This window comes from Myotis myotis, unplaced genomic scaffold, assembly GCF_014108235.1.
Source record: "Myotis myotis isolate mMyoMyo1 unplaced genomic scaffold, mMyoMyo1.p scaffold_m19_p_5, whole genome shotgun sequence".
NCBI classification, from domain to species: Eukaryota; Metazoa; Chordata; class Mammalia; order Chiroptera; family Vespertilionidae; genus Myotis; species Myotis myotis.
Genome location: NW_023416357.1, coordinates 102,625,132 through 102,641,260, shown reverse-complemented (window position 1 = coordinate 102,641,260; position 16,129 = coordinate 102,625,132). Strand labels below are relative to the sequence as shown.

At 56.7% G+C, this 16,129-nt stretch overlaps 1 protein-coding gene across 14 annotated transcripts in view; it reads left to right on the top strand.

Annotated features, from left to right (window-relative positions):
• The window catches only part of MAPK8IP3 (mitogen-activated protein kinase 8 interacting protein 3), a 51,737-nt gene that overhangs the window by 34,097 nt on the left and 1,511 nt on the right, over positions 1-16,129 (top strand). For 7 of the 14 annotated variants that reach the window (XM_036309430.1, XM_036309421.1, XM_036309429.1 and 4 more), the window contains 23 exons: positions 4,162-4,173; positions 5,066-5,083; positions 6,458-6,515; positions 6,822-6,974; positions 7,765-7,846; positions 9,557-9,687; positions 10,174-10,230; positions 10,313-10,483; positions 11,253-11,379; positions 11,541-11,636; positions 11,769-11,927; positions 12,561-12,726; positions 13,035-13,217; positions 13,308-13,497; positions 13,600-13,719; positions 13,796-13,876; positions 13,964-14,031; positions 14,155-14,303; positions 14,912-15,083; positions 15,167-15,280; positions 15,473-15,511; positions 15,662-15,841; positions 15,947-16,096. In XM_036309430.1, the coding sequence (XP_036165323.1) occupies positions 4,162-4,173; positions 5,066-5,083; positions 6,458-6,515; positions 6,822-6,974; positions 7,765-7,846; positions 9,557-9,687; positions 10,174-10,230; positions 10,313-10,483; positions 11,253-11,379; positions 11,541-11,636; positions 11,769-11,927; positions 12,561-12,726; positions 13,035-13,217; positions 13,308-13,497; positions 13,600-13,719; positions 13,796-13,876; positions 13,964-14,031; positions 14,155-14,303; positions 14,912-15,083; positions 15,167-15,280; positions 15,473-15,511; positions 15,662-15,841; positions 15,947-16,096 (2,676 nt within the window). The remainder of the gene's footprint in view (positions 1-4,161; positions 4,174-5,065; positions 5,084-6,457; positions 6,516-6,821; positions 6,975-7,764; positions 7,847-9,556; positions 9,688-10,173; positions 10,231-10,312; positions 10,484-11,252; positions 11,380-11,540; positions 11,637-11,768; positions 11,928-12,560; positions 12,727-13,034; positions 13,218-13,307; positions 13,498-13,599; positions 13,720-13,795; positions 13,877-13,963; positions 14,032-14,154; positions 14,304-14,911; positions 15,084-15,166; positions 15,281-15,472; positions 15,512-15,661; positions 15,842-15,946; positions 16,097-16,129) is intronic. The other 7 variants (XM_036309425.1, XM_036309431.1, XM_036309419.1 and 4 more) reach the window with 5 other exon arrangements.

The following is a 16,129-nucleotide window of genomic DNA, read 5'->3' as shown; positions in this document are numbered from 1 at the left end:
GGGGGGTGGCCCATCACTTGAGTGTGGCTCAGCACAGTAAGTGTCAGTGACCGGAGTTTGGTCCCCCCTCACTGTATTTCTGACGGTACCTGTTGCAGGAGTGAGCGCCTGACCCTAGGTTTCCTTTGTGGCGGCTGCTCCGGGAAGAGACTGGGACAATGGGTAGTTCTGTCAGTCTTGGTTTTGTGACTTTTTTTTTTATTTCAGAGAGCAAGGGAGAGGGGAGAGAGATAGAAACATCAGTGATGAGAGAGAATCAATGATCGGCTGCCTCCTGCACACTCCGCACTGGGGATTGAGCCCACAACCTGGGCATGTGCTCTGACTGGGAATTGAACCGTGACCTCCTAGTTCATACATCAACACTCAACCACTGAGCCACACCAGCCTGGCTTGTGACAGTTTTCACAGTAGAAAGATCTTGTCATTTCAGAAACACATTAATGTTCTAAGCCAGTGGTTCTCAACCTGTGGGTCGCGACCCCTTTGGGGGTCGAATGACCCTTTCAAAGGGGTCGCCTAAGACCATCGGAAAACACATATATAATTACATATTGTTTTTGTGATTAATCACTATGCTTTAATTATGTTCAGTTTGTAACAATGAAATTGGGGGTCACCACAACATGAGGAACTGTATTAAAGGGTCGTGGCATGAGGAAGGTTCAGAACCACTGATCTAAGCAGTAAGATAGAGATGATTCTTAAGACAGTTGGCGCAGTTGATGACAGCATCCCCAAACTCTCAGTACCTGGATTGGCTCTTTCATGCCTCTTTCACCATTTGGACTGTGAATTCCTTTAGCAAAGAAGGAAGGGGTACACATATATTATTATATTTCATTGAATCTACAACACCACCAATCATATACTATTATTTTAGAAATCTCCAAGAAAGAAAACAATTGCTGCAAATTAAACTATAACATGCCATTGATTATAAACCCATTTATAATTTCAGAAGTGTTAAGGTATGAAAATATGCAGCATAGAATTGACATAACTAGGAAGTAAGGGAATTAATACTCCATTTAGCAGGTGCCAGGTGCTCTATCAGGGACTTCACAACAAGCCTACGCTAAGGAGATTTTGTCTCCGTTTCACAAATGAGGAAACAAAAACTCAGAGTCTAAATAACCCGCCCTGCATCACTTAGAGCCTGACTTTGGTTCCCCTCTGCCTCACTCGGGTCCAGCAGTAGGTCCCCACTACTTCGTAATGAGACCTAGAAAATGTCTATAGCCCTGGCTGGTGTGGCTAGGTTGGATCGTCATCCCATGCACTGAATAGTTGCTGGTTTGATTTTCTGTCAGGGCACATACCTAGGTTGCAGGTTCAATCCCCAGTTGGGCATGTACAGGAGGCAGCCAGTTGATGTTTTTCTCTCACATCCATGTTTCTCTCTCTCTCTTCCCCTCTCTCTAAAATCAGAAAAACATATCCTCAAGTGAGGGTTTAAAAAAGTAAAATGACTATAAATAACCATGAGAAATAGAAAAACCTTTGTAAAGAGAGTTAGAAAATATAATTGAAGAACATAAAAGAGGCCCCATGTAAATAGAGAATTATGACAAATTCTTGGACCTAAAGACTGAGCTACGTAAAGCTGTCAGGTGGCATCATAGATCAACCTGTTGTTCGTACATGAATTCATTTGGTACCAGTAAAAAGATCCACAGGGTTGGTTCTTTCCTAGAACTTTTTGAATGAATTCTGAAGATCATCCAGAAGAGTACATGTGTGAGAATAGTCCAGACATTTTTGAGAAAGAAAAAGGTTGCAGGATGGCCATTCCACGTATCAAAGCATTTTGTAAAGCTACAATGATGGAAACAGGCAGTTCTGGACAGCGAAAAACCAGTGACTCTGAGTTCCTGGTCAAAGAGCCGAGGACAGACCTGGAGCCAGGTGGGAAATCATATATAATAAATGCAGCATTTCAAGTCATTGGAAAGTAGGTGGGATAGAGATACTGGAGAAAAATGAAGTCTGATCCCAACCTCACATCATATACAAAAGTTACTGAAACACACCAGCCAGGCCTTATGCTTAGATCTTTAATATACCTACATATATTAAAGATATTAAAGATCTAAGCATATATTAAAGATCTAAGCATAAGGCCTGGCCGGTGCAGCTCAGTTACTTGGACATCATCCCACTGCACTGAGAGATCACAGGTTCAATTTCTGGTCCAGGCACATGCCCTAGTTTTGGAGTTGATCCCCAGTAGAGGGTGTGCAGGAGGCAGCTGATCAATTGTTTCTCCCTCTCCCTTCCTCTCTCTCTAAAATCGATAAAAACATATAAAAAAAAGGTCTAAACACAATAATACATGGATAATAGAACTGGGAGAATATTGGAGAGCATTTTCATATTTGGGGTCTTTGCATAGCCATAGCTATAGAGGAAGATGTTGACAGGTGTGACCACATGAAAATTGAGAATATGTGTTTATGATCTCCATCATTAAAATACGTCAAGTACAATAGAAAATGGACAGAGGATAAAATAAGGTATTTACAGAAGATACCAATAAACATGAAAAGGTGCTCAATTTCAGGAATAATACAGAAATGAAAATTGAGAGAAAGTAGAGATAACTCTTTTTCCTCAAAAGATTGACAAAGACAGCCCTAGCCAGTTTGGCTCAGTGGATAGATCATTGGCCTGCGGACTGAAGAGTCCCAGGTTCAATTCCCAATCAGGGCACATGCCTGGGTTGTGGGCTCGATCCCCAGTGGGGGATGTGCAGAGGGCAGCCAGTCAGTGATTCTCTCTCATCATTGATGTTTCTCTACCTCTCCCTCTTTGAAATCAATAAAAGTATGTTAAAAAAAAAAAAAGATTGACAAAGACAAAGCAGGCTCTGTTTTGCCCCGCTGGTGGAGCTGCGCCGACAGTGTGGGCTACTGGCTGGACACTTAGACCTAGCAGGACCACAGGTTCTCAACCAGCACCACCTGCCCACTCCTGAGGCTGTGCACTGTGGTATCCTGGCTGCTCATGCAAAACCATGTGCCCCACACAGTCACGGCGTGAGTGCCGCAGTGAACGATGGGACGTTCCTGTGCAGGAACAGGGCAGCGTTGGAGGTGATCCTGGGTCTTTGTGATACAGTGTTAGGTGAGATAAAGCAAGGTGCCCAAGAAGATGGGTAGTGTGCTTGTGATTTTGTTTTTTAAAAACTGATGTTTATAGAGGAAGAGGTCTGAGAGGAAGGGTATCAAATGTTAACAGTGGCTGTCCTGGGAAGGAGAGATGGAAGAGAGGGCACTTTTGAACTGGGGCACTTCTTTATTTGAATTCCTGCAACAGTTTATGTATTTTGCCATTGAAGTCAAGTGACTTTTTATACCATCTCTTTTATCTGTGAAATGAGCCCAGTGGAACAGTGTGGTCTTACCGGCAGTTGTGTAGCAGAGAGCAGTGTGGACCATGTGAGGACAGAGCATGCCTCGCCCCGCCTCCGCTCTGACTCAGTGCTTTCCTTCCTGCACAGGGGCCTGTGTTCTGGTCATCCCTTACTTGATCTTGTGCCCTTCCTGCAAGATCTAGGCTGGCCAAGGGACCCTGCAAAGCCGGGTGCCTGTCTGCGGCTCACTCACCCCAGAGAGCTTGCTCACTCTGAGGGGCGCCTTTGTGGTTGGACACCCTTGGCACCCCACCCACCAGCAACCACACACATACATACATACCCAACCACACTCATGCACACATGCACAACCACTCTCCCGTGCACACAGTGTCCCCAGGCAACCACACACACAACCATCACACGTATACTCTTCTCTCTACAGGTCTGCAGAGGGCTGGCTCTTCTGATGGGTGGGTAATGGAACTAGAGGGGTGAGCAGGCTTTAGATTCCCACCCCTTCCCCTCCCCCCGCTCCCCGGGGTTCTAGGTGCTCTGTGCCCCCTGGGGACTGAGAGATGTTCTGTTCTGGCCTCCCTTTTCCTTCAGGGTTTCTGCCCCCAATGGGATTTGTCACCACAGGCCTGGTGACATCTGCTTGCATTCTTTTATGCTTGTCAATGTGGAAATGGCTGATCATTGTTGCTTTTTCTTTATTAAGAATTTATTTTGTTGGTTCCAGTCACCAATTGACCTTTGTCACTTACTTTCCCTGTCATTTTGTGCTTCGCTGGACATGGCCCCAGGGGAGTTCTCAGGTGTGTATCTCTCCTGTCTGTCTGTCTGTAGTCCCCTCTTCCCCACAGTGGAGTCCAGGTGGAGTGGGGTGGTGCCCCAGGGACACGCCCTGCTGCTGTCGCACTGCAGCCACCACTGCAGCCTGACTCCGTCCAGGCCTCTAAGGCACACGTGCTTTTGCTCAGCAGCCTGCAGCCGCTTGGAAGCTTATTTTGGTTTGCTCCCTAGCCCACTGATGGTGACCTTGACCTCTGAGGGAGAAGCTGTGCCCTGACCTGTCTTTTTGAAAGTCATGAATCCCCCACGGTCATTTCTTAAGGTTCTACAGAGCCCTTAGGAGCATAGGGCAGTTACCTGGGCAAGGCCTCAGGCCCAGGTCTGTGGTGTCTCTCTGTCGGGTGCATCCCAGGAGCCAGGGATCCAGTGAGGCCTCCGCCAAGCGCAGCTCAGGGTCCTCTCCCCATGTGGCAGGTGGACTGAGATCCTGCTCCCTTGCTTTGCAGCAGGAGGTGTTAAGGCCCCCACATCCCAGGTGCAGCCTCTGCAGTGTGCAAAGGCGCGAGGGTCCCGGGCACAGTCTCCTTCCCTGCAGAGACTTCTTCCTCAAGTGGCTTACCTGCCCCTCACCACCCAGGTTGTGGTGTAAGTGTCAGCGCATCGCCTTGACCTTCCACCTCCCCGGCAAGTGCTCTTGGCCTGGTGGTCTGTGCTACCGACAGATAAACTTTCCAGGAGTAGCTGGCTCCCTCCCATCCTGCTCCTGTGTCTCACTCCCACGCAGGAGAAGTAGCCCTCTAACACCTCCACTGCTGTCCACCCAGGCTTAATGCGCTTGTTTTCTCTCCCTGCCTCTCCCGATCCTTCCTCCCGCCCGGTTGCCCATCTCCTGTGGGACTGGGACTGCTACCATAGTGCGCGATGATTTTTTTGGTAAGGCCACGGCCCCATTTCAGTGTGTGTGTCTCTCATTTCGGGCTTCCTTTGTCTACCCGACACCTTCTCATGCTTCATGAGCCGTCTGCTTTGTTCTGCATGGTGAGGCAGAGGTGGGGTCAGCAGGGACTTCCGGGGTAGAGATGAGGAGTGGGGGGTCTCTGCCCTGACACCCCAACAGCCTCCTTCAGAGCAGACCCTTGGCCGGCTGGAGAGGGGCAGACCCAGCCTCTGAGCCTCCATAAGCTCAGGGTAGGCTGGCCCCCGGAGCCTGTCTGGGCTGAGCCTGCCTGGTGCCCGCTGTGCCCCATCCGAGGAGGAGGCAGGCCCAGGTGAGGCAGGATGTCTGAGTGGAGACAGAACCCGAAGCTGAGCACACTGCGTGCCTGTGTATCTTGTCTCACGCCTGCATTAGATCGCAGAGGGGAGGAAAAATAAAAGGGACAGACCTGGGTGTGGGGGCTGACGCAAAAGGATTAGATTCAGTACTTGGGGGTGGGGGGGGGGTGTGTGACATGTCTGCGGAGAGCTTAGTCTCTGGGGTCCACTGTGGGGCTTGGTCACAGAGCAGCCAGGTGAGCCCCTCTGGGCACTAGCCCTGGGGAGCACTGTCCTCACTTCCACTCCCTTTTTCACCTGCTGACCCCACTGCCTTGGGCCAAGTCCCTTCAGTCCTGCTCCTAGCCGTGGTGGAGGGCTGCGCCTGCCACGGGCCATCCCATCTCCTCGGCTAGGTGTTCTCTGTATCTTGTGTTGTCTTCTGTGTTCCTATCACCATGGCTCCAACCTCCATTCCCTTAGGGTGGGGTGAGGGGAGCAGCTCTGAAAGGGGTCAGTTTCATGATGGGCCGGGAAGCCACAGGGTGGGGTAAAAGGGCTGATTCTGGGATGGGGGGGGGGGCCTGAGACTGGGGTAGATGCACAGAGCCAGCTGAGTCAGCTCAGGCTGGTGCCATCTGGGCCCTGATGGTACAAAGACTTCGTGTTGGTAGAAAGCTGTAGGAACCCAACCCCACCCATGGTCCAGAATGTAAGCCCAGCCCTGCTGCCTCTGTCAAGGCCATGGAGACCTGCTCGGTGCCTCTTGGAGACCATCTGGGACCCCCTTGGGGCTTGCACACGGCAGGTTCATCCCTGACCACATTCTGGGTGGAGAGCTGCCTGAAGGCCAGCAGAGGCCTCACCCATGGTCTACATGGCCTCCCTTTGCAGCCCGTCTTCCTGCAGGTCACGCCTCTAGTCCTGATGCCCTCTTACCAGCCCTCTCGGGTGGGCTGCTCCCTGGGCGATGTTTGTTACTCTGAGGCAGGTGGTGGCATCAGTCAGCGTCTGGCTTTACCAGGCACAAAACCTCGCCACCTTTTGTTTCAGGAATGGGCAAGGAAGTGGGGAATCTGCTGCTGGAGAACTCACAGCTTCTAGAAACCAAGTAAGAACGCTCTTGTCGACGCCCCCGGTGCTGAGATAGCCCTCCACAGGCCTCCCTGTGACAGCCATGTCAGCCCAGCCCAGGGGGCAGCCCCCAGGAGGACCTGGACCCACACGGCTGAGCTCGCCCCTCCTGGGGAGCGTGGCCACTGCCGTTAGGGGGGGCATGTGGTAACCACCTGGAGCCCCGTCCTGGACCAGGCTGTGCCTTCTCAGACACACAAGCGCGGGCGGACCCCTCTGCGACCCCATCACAGAACGTCCAGGCTGGTTCACAGGAGGCTCCGGTCTCTCTGCCTTTTCAAAGAAACGCTCTGAACGTGGTGAAGAATGACCTCATCGCCAAAGTGGACCAGCTGTCTGGGGAGCAGGAGGTGCTGAAGGGGGACTTGGAAGCTGCCAGGCAAGCCAAACTGAGGCTGGAGAGCCGGATCAAGGACCTGGAGGAGGAGCTGAGGAGGTGAGCAGGGCTGCGGGTGGGGGTCCCAGCGGGACAAGGCCTGAGAGCCTGGAGGGCAGAGTGAGATCCCTGCTGGGCCTCTATTCCATCCCTGTCATCCTTCCTGCCAGCCACACCCCAGTGGTCATTCCTTCCCAAAGTGACTCACTTTGCATGCTCACCTCTCAGCCACCCCACCTACTAGCTACTGGGCTGTCTGCCAGCCGCCCCCCTTTCGTTTCCTTCCTCACTGGAATCCCACAGGAGGGTGGTGCTCCTGTCTGGGTGCCCTTTCCTTAGTGGCCCCAGCTGAGCCTTCCTGCTGCTCTCACACATGACATTCATACGGGAGGAGGGAGCGGGGATTGAGAGCTGGCTGCCCTTCACACCCTGGGCTCCCCCGTGGCTCCCAGTTCCTTGACAGCTAAGGTTCAGCCATGCAGCCCCATTGGGAAGCTCTGCACTTCCCTGTAGCCTTTCTCTTCTAGCCTGATCCTCCCCCGTTCTCCCAGAGAGGTGATGGGAAAGGGGACGTGCAAGGAGGGCCTCAGGCCGGTGACACCTGTGCCCGGTTTGTGGGAGTGGGAACCACATCTGCTCCAAGCTTGCCTGATGCCAGCGCTGCCTGTGCCAGGAAGGATAGCTGGTTCTGCCTTCCCATCAGTTCTTGATCGCTGAGGGGAGGGCCTGTGCCTTGGCTGGAGCAGCCAGGGCAGATGTGTGAGCTTCAGGGCACCGGCAGGAATGCTCAGGGGCTAGGACCTGAGGGGAGAGTCCTGAGTCTCCTCCTGGCGTCCCTCTCATCTCGCAGAGTGAAGTCCGAGGCCATCATTGCCCGCCGTGAACCCAAAGAAGAGGGGGAGGATGTAAGCAGCTATCTCTGTACAGAATTGGTATATTCCACTATTAACATGTGGGGCAGGGGTGGCAGTGGGCGGGCTACCAGGGACGCGCTCTTCCCTCTGGGCCCCGTCACCCTCACCCCACCTGTGTGGTGACCACACCCAGCAGCATCCTCCCCACCCCGGGATGTCATAACGTCAGAACAGGACCCCTTAGCTTCCGATCCTAGTGCGTGCATTTTGTTAACACTTACCCAAGGATATTTTTTCCCCATTAACTTTCAGAGAGTGGAAGGGAGGGGGAGAAACAGAGAAAGAGGAACATTGATTAGTTGCCTTCTGAATGTGCCCCGACTAGGGCCGAGGATCAAGCCTGTAACTGAGGTACTTCCCTTTCACCGGAATCGAACCTGGGACCCTTCAGTCCAAGGGCAGACGCTCCAACTACTGAGCCAAACCGGCTAGGACCTAGTGGATGCATTTTATACAGTCACAAGCAGGGTCTCCCTGCCTATGCAGCATAGCCACTGCCCCATATACTCCAGCTGGTGGAGCAAGGCTGCGGAAATAGCGTCAGTCACCACTGTCCCCAGACCAGTTTGCGTAGCTCAGTCGCTGGGAGGCCCTCTGCCTACTCATCTGTCCCCACCTCCTCCCCAAGGTGCACTGCACTGAACGTTCTGAGGAAAGTCACCCCTCTGCTTCCTGCAGGAGGCAGTCCCGGGTCTTCCCCCTCATTAGCTGTTATTTTCCGGGTCATGTGACACTCACATCAGGATGCAGTTCACACAGGCACTGGGGAAGCAGTGGCCTTCCTCTGCACCCTCACTCCAAGTGCTCCAGGGCAGAAACAGCTGCCCGGGACTGTGGCGTCCCGGCCGCTCCCACATGCTGAGGGAGGTGCCTGGGAGGGGCCTCTGCCTGCTTGTGGGGCCTGGGCTGCATGTGGTGGGGCCCCATGGGGAGGGTGCAGCCCTCACTGGAAGCTCCCCTCTGGGCCCCTTGCCCCTGCACCAGCCAGCAGCTCCCCAGGACTCAGTTTCACAGAGTAGACTTGGTCCTGTCACAGAATTTGCCAACAGCAGACCCCTCACAGACCCACCAAAACTTCCAGCGTGCGGCCTGGCCGCATGGCTCAGTGGTTGAGTGTTGACCCATGAACCAGGAGGTCATGTTCTCTTCCGGTTCAGGGCGCATGCCTGGGTTGCGGGCTCGATTCCTCAGTAGGGAGCGTGCAGGAGGCAGCCGATCTGTTATTGTCTCTCATTGATGTTTCCATCTCTCTTTCCATCTCCCTTCCTCTCTGTCTAAAATCAATAAAAACATATTTTAAAAACGAAATAACATAAAACACCTTCCAGTGTTCAGCGTGGATGTGGTGACCCCAGGCCCTGCTCACCTCCCTAGCACCTCTTCCTGCGGCTTCCCCTTGGGCCAGTCCCATCTGTTAGTGTTGACTGAGGCATTTAGGATTGCCACGGTGCCCAGGGCTCATAGGAAAAGTCACTGTGCCCTCAGGTGAATCCTGTGACCTTCTGGAAAGAGGGAGGCCCTGTGGGTGGGTAGACTTCCATGGCTTCCGTCCCCCTGCCCACACCCTCCCAACCCATTTGCCTGAGTCTGTGGGAACCCGCACTTGGATTTGCCCACACCTGGAGGCCAGCCCACAAGGAATCTCGGTGTGACCTGGCCTTGGAGGGCATTGGGCTGACCTGCCAGCTGGTCCTTCACTGGCTAAATAGCAGTGCCCTTTCCCTGCAGGACAAGATTCCCATGGCGCAGCGCCGCCGCTTCACGCGGGTGGAGATGGCCCGTGTGCTGATGGAGCGCAACCAGTACAAGGAGCGGCTGATGGAGCTGCAGGAAGCTGTGCGGTGGACCGAGATGATCAGGTGGGCTCCAGGGCTGCCCGCAGGGTCCCTCTACGAGGTCCTGACTTGGAGGCTGACCTCTACCCCACCCACCTCCCTCTTCTAGGAAGTGTGAGGGGGCTCCCAGGTGGGGGCCTCTGGGGCCAGGAGAGCTGAGCCTCCCCTGCAGCCCTGGCCTGGCAGGGAGATGCCCACTGGGCTCGAGCTGGGCTGGGACATGTTGGGGCTGGTGTGCTAGGCCCCTCTGGGAAGTTCTGAGTGACCTGCCCAGGACGCCCTCTACTCTGTTGCTCCATTCCCCGTGTGTCCGGGATGAGGGTCTTTTTCGAGGGTGGCGAGAGGGAACCCAGGAAGAGTGGGGTCTGGTCAGATTGGGAGGGGCCAGGCCTGGCCATAGGCATGGGTGGGCAGTGGGTGGGCTGAGTGCAGTGCACATGGCTGGGCAGGGTAAGGGGTGACAGGTTGGGCAGTGGCTTAGCTGGGCCCCTTCCCTGTGCTCCCTTGTAGAGCATCCCGAGAGCACCCATCTGTCCAGGAGAAGAAGAAGTCCACCATCTGGCAGTTGTGAGTTGGGGCGCTGGGCTGGGGAGGGGGCAGGGAGGCCTACCCCAGGCCCACCGCTCACTTCCCATGCCTCTGCTGGTAGCTTCAGCCGCCTCTTCAGCTCCTCGTCCAGCCCCCCACCCGCCAAGCGGTCATACCCCTCGGTGAACATTCATTACAAGTCACCCACCACAGCAGGCTTCAGTCAGCGCCGAAGCCACGCCCTGTGCCAGATCTCAGCAGGAAACCGGCCCCTGGAGTTCTTCCCAGATGAGTGAGTGTCCCACCCTTTCCCTGCACCTCCCACTTGGCTCAAGGGGCGGCCAGGTGGCCCAGAGGCACTGAGCAGGACCTGCCTCACCTGGATGCTCTGGGACTGTGCTAGGGGGTGGAGTCCATGGTGGGAAGGACACTGGCCGAGGCATCAGGGGTCATGATGTCTTCATGACCACACCGTGCGCCCCTCCACGCCCTAGTGCGAGCATGGCTGTCCCTTTGCACCCCCCACAGTCCCTGTTGCTAGTCCCAGCACTGCACCCCTCCTGGCGTCTCACTCAGCACGCTGGTCCCGCACGCCTGTGCTCCAAGGACTCTTGGAGCTGACAGGAAATTTTCCCACAGGGTTGGGTCTTCCTGGGGAATAAGTTCCTCTTTGTAATTTGGTTTTTCCCTTGTTTAGAAACCAAGAAATCCAGGGCTCCAGGGCAGAAATGGGGGAATCTGTGCCTGTGTCAGAGCTGTGGAAGTTTCCCTGGAAGGCCCAGGGGGATGGGAGGCTGCGCTATAGGTCCCTGCCAGTGGGCCCTGAGCGACAGGGACAGCAGCACGGGAACCTGGACGATGGCAGGTGCTGGGTCCGGTCTCCAAGCCCAGTGCTGCGAGAGCCATCCTCTCCTTTGACGGGCGCCCAGCTGGAGCAGCAGGAGCCGTGTCTGGGTGGGAAAAGACAGGACAGGTTCAGGAGGGAGTGCTCCCTGAGGTCAGGCCTGTGGGACTGTGGGTCACCAAAGCCTGAGAAGTATCCCATGGTTCCTCTCGCCCAGCGACTGCACCTCCTCTGCCAGGCGGGAGCAGAAGCGTGAGCAGTACCGCCAGGTGCGCGAGCACGTGCGCAACGACGACGGGCGGCTGCAGGCCTGCGGCTGGAGCCTGCCGGCCAAGTACAAGCAGGTGCTGCGGGGCACAGTGCGCATGCGCAGGGCGGGTGGCGGCACAGGGCCGGTCCACAGCCTCGGCCCTGATTCTGGAGGGATGGGTAGCCGAGCTGCTGCGGACGCACTTGAGCCGCCCCAGGCCTCGCACCCACAGCGCCTCTCTGCCTCTGATTGCAGCTGAGTCCTAACGGCGGCCAGGAGGACACGCGGATGAAGAACGTGCCTGTCCCGGTGTACTGCCGCCCTCTGGTAGAGAAGGATCCCACCATGAAGGTGAGCCCTGCTCTGACGGAAGTGGGCGGAGCAGGGAGTGTTCCCACCCAGAAGCTGAATCCCAGCAGGTCTGGAAGCTGGGGAAGACCCCGTCCTGTGTCTGCAGCAGCCCTGACGCCCCTGTTCTCTCAGCTGTGGTGTGCTGCGGGCGTCAACTTGAGCGGCTGGAAACCCAGTGAGGACCACACTGGGAATGGAGTCAAGCTGGAGCCAGGCTTTGACCCTCTGACCTGCAACCGGGAAGTGGAAGGAGAAGCCAAGAGCAACCACACATCGCCGGAGAAGAAAAAGGTCAGAGTGGCAGGAGGGGAAGGCCTGCCTCTGCTTGTACTGTCTGCTGTCGTCTGCATGCTCAGGCTGTGCCCAGCACCAGGATCTGGGTGGGAGTGACATAAACAGGGGAGCTAGGGACAGTGCCCCATGACTGGACTTATGTGAGGTTCCCTTCCCCTCCCGAGGGCAGGCCCAGGGCCAAACTGCCACCCAGCACCTCGGAGCCAGGAGCTGTGGTGGGTAGGGAGGATCAGAGGGCTCAAGACTCAGCAGGCAGTAGGGCTGAAGGGGCCAGGTTCCCCCAGGGCCTTCTCCTTGCAAGACACAAACTTCACTGTCTGCAGAGGAGCGGTGGGGGAGGCTAAGCACACTTGGAGCCCAAGGCTTCCTTTTGTGTCCGGCATCATTTGGGAGCCAGTGGCCCAATGGCTCGGAGCTCACGGTCTTCTGTGGAAGTGAGACCACACGAGCCTGCAATCTAGATACAAAGTGCAGTTCTGATGCTCACCCTCGGCTAAGGGATAGGACAGCCGTACCCCTAAGGCCGTGGTCAGGGCTAGATCCTAAAGATTCCAGGAGGCCCCATGACCCCAGGTGGCTGCTGGAGCCACCCACCCTTGGTCACCATCCTGGTCGCCTGTACTCTGACAGGCAAAGGAGCTCCATGAGACAGACGCCACCTCAAGCCGGGTGTGGATCCTCACCAGCACCTTGACCACCAGCAAGGTGGTGATCATTGATGCCAACCAGCCAGGCACCGTGGTGGACCAGTTCACCGTCTGCAATGCCCATGTCCTGTGCATCTCCAGCATCCCCGGTGAGTGCCGCCCCACAAGAGCCAGTGCCCAGGAGGGAGTGTTTGTGCTGCTCAGAGGACAAGGAGGATGTTATGTAAGGAGACTGGCAGGGAAGCACCTGCCTCTGTGACACCCCATGGGCACGGGAGCTGGTGGGGGAGTGTGCGAGGAGGGCCACGCTGGTGGCCTCATCCTGCTTAGTCTTAAGGACACAGGAGATGCGATGTGCTGCTCACTGATTAGAAGCAGGTGGGATGGCACCAGCAGGCGACCTCCATTCCCTCCGTCACACCCCAATGGGACATGAGCTCTGGGTGTGGTCTTGCAGCGGCCAGCGACAGTGACTACCCTCCCGGGGAGATCTTCCTAGACAGCGACGTGAACCCTGAGGACTCTGGTGCGGATGGGGTGCTGGCCGGCATCACCCTCGTGGGCTGCGCCACACGCTGCAATGTGCCGCGGAGCAACTGCTCCTCCCGAGGGGACACCCCAGTGCTGGACAAGGGCCAGGGTGAGTCCTGGGCCTGAGCCCCAGAGCAGCCTTCTCTCTGCCCCCCTGTTCCTCTCCCTGCCCAGCCAAGCTTACCTCTCCCTTCCACAGGGGAGGTGGCTACTGCCGCCAATGAGAAGGTCAACCCTTCACAGTCCACGGAAGAGGCCACAGAGGCCACAGAAGTCCCTGACTCTGGGCCCAGTGAGGCAGAGGCAGCTGCAGTGCGGCCCGGGCCCCTCACGGAACACGTCTTCACCGACCTGGCCCCTGCCCCACCCCCCAGTGCCCAGCCTGGCAGGTGGGCCTCTGAGATGGGGCAGAGACAGAGGGGAGGGAAGGCTGACAGGTGGGCAGGGATCGGCCTCCGTGGGCTATCCTAGAGCCATCGTTCTTCCTGCAGTGAAAATGGGCCAGAGGCTACCTCGAGTGATGTGCAGCCCGAGCCTGAGCCCAGTGGAGACCCCAAGGGGGCCAGCAGCAGTGCCTCGCCCACCATGTGGCTGGGAGCCCAGAACGGCTGGTACGTGGGGCTCTGGGGGCAGGAGTGGGGCAGGGCCCCTGGGCAAGCCCCTGCCTACCTCAGCCTTCTTCTGCAGGCTGTACGTGCACTCGGCCGTATCCAACTGGAAGAAGTGCCTGCACTCCATCAAGCTGAAGGACTCCGTGCTGAGCTTGGTGTATGTGATTCTTAGCCGAGAGCTAGGCATCAGGAGGGGGCCTTGGACGGCCCAGCCTGAGCCTGGCTCACCACCTTCCCATTCCAGGCATGTGAAAGGACGAGTGCTGGTGGCTCTGGCAGATGGGACTCTGGCCATCTTCCACCGCGGCGAAGGTGAGGCCTGGCAGCAGTGGGCAGGTGGGCGGCATCTGATGGTTCTGGCAGGGTGTGAACCACACTCACTGTGAGCAGTTGTGGAACCTGGCCAGGCCTGAGCCGGTGTGGTGGGCTCTGCAGATGGCCAGTGGGACCTGAGCAACTATCATCTGATGGACCTGGGCCACCCACACCACTCCATCCGCTGCATGGCCGTTGTGTACGACCGTGTCTGGTGCGGCTACAAGAACAAGGTGCACGTCATTCAGCCCAAGACGATGCAGATAGAGGCAAGTACTGGTGGTAGGGGCTTCAGGGAGGGAAAGGGGCTTTTGCTGTCAGCATTGCTCCCAACACACCTTCTGGTAGATGTTGGGGGCTCCATGGGGTCAGAGGAACTGCATTCAGGGAAGTGACTCATTTGTCCAAGGTCACAGGCAGGGAGAGGTGGCTGGACTGTGAATGCTGGTCTGTCTGGAGCTCACCTGCTGCTTCGTTCTGAAACAAGTCAAGTTGGTGCCTGTGCTACCTGAATGCGGGCTCAGGTGTGGGGCGGTTGGCTGGGGCCCTCCTAGGAGCCTACACCCATGGAACAAATCAGGCTCTATCCCAGGGGCCCTCAAACTACGGCCCGTGGGCCACATGCAAATACAAATATTGTATTTGTTCCCGTTTTGTTTTTTTACTTCAAAATAAGATATGTGCAGTGTGCATAGGGATTTGTTCATAGTTTTTTTTAAACTACAGTCCGGCCCTCCAACGGTCTGAGGGACAGTGAACTGGCCCCCTGTTTAAAAAGTTTGAGGACCCCTGCTCTAGAGCCAAGGTTACAGTGAGCGGGTAGACATCGGTGAAGCCCTGGCTGTGGCCCCCATTGACGGGCTGCTGTGACCCTCAGAAGTCCTTTGATGCCCACCCGCGGCGGGAGAGCCAAGTGCGGCAACTGGCATGGATTGGCGACGGGGTATGGGTGTCCATCCGCTTGGACTCCACACTGCGGCTGTATCACGCCCACACCCACCAGCACCTGCAGGACGTGGACATCGAGCCCTACGTCAGCAAGATGCTGGGTAAGGCTGTTGGACTGGCCTAGCAGGGCAGAGAGGGCCTTGAGGTAGCGCTGACCCCGCCTACTCTTCCCCCTACCCCCCAGGCACCGGCAAGCTGGGCTTCTCTTTCGTGCGCATCACGGCCCTGCTTATTGCGGGCAACCGTCTCTGGGTGGGCACCGGCAATGGAGTCGTCATCTCCATCCCGCTGACCGAGAGTGAGTGACCCAGACACCTGCAGAGGTGGTGAAGGCAGCCGCTAAAGGGCATGTGGTAGGGTCCCGGGGCGGGTGTGCTCTGCCATGCCACTCAGGAGGACATGGCTGCGCTGGGCACAGCCGTCCTATCCTGCCCCTCCTGTGACTGCTTCTCTCCTCTCCCCTCCATGCTTTGCCCCTCGCCTCCCCCAGCTGTGGTTCTGCACCGAGGCCAGCTCCTGGGGCTCCGAGGTAAGTCCACAGGCCTGCCTCCCGCTCTCCAAAAGCCCCCGCCCAAGATGCCCTGTGGGCCCCACAGCGTGCTCCTGCCCTTTGCCCCCACCTGCTTGGAAATTTCCCAGTCGATGGGTTCAGCCCCTCCAGGCTCCTCTCTATCAACAGCCAACAAGACATCCCCCACCTCTGGGGAGGGGGCCCGCCCAGGAGGCGTCATCCACGTGTACGGCGACGACAGCACCGACAAGTCGGCTAGCAGCTTCATCCCCTACTGCTCCATGGCGCAGGCTCAGCTCTGCTTCCATGGGCACCGTGACGCTGTCAAATTCTTTGTCTCCGTGCCAGGTGAGTGGCGGGCCCCACTCCCTGCAGGTGGCACCCGTGGCCTCCCTTCAGGAGCCTGCATGTTGGCTCTGGCTGTCCTCCTAAGGCCCCTGTACCCCTTGACAGGGAACGTGTTGGCCACTCTCAATGGCAGCGTACTGGACAGCCCGTCCGAGGGCCCCGGGCCTGCCGCCCCTGCCTCAGAGGCCGAGGGCCAGAAGCTGAAGAATGTGCTGGTGCTGAGCGGTGGGGAGGGCTACATTGACTTCCGCATTGGTGAGTGAGAGCTGCCTTCAGGCCCCAGGGACT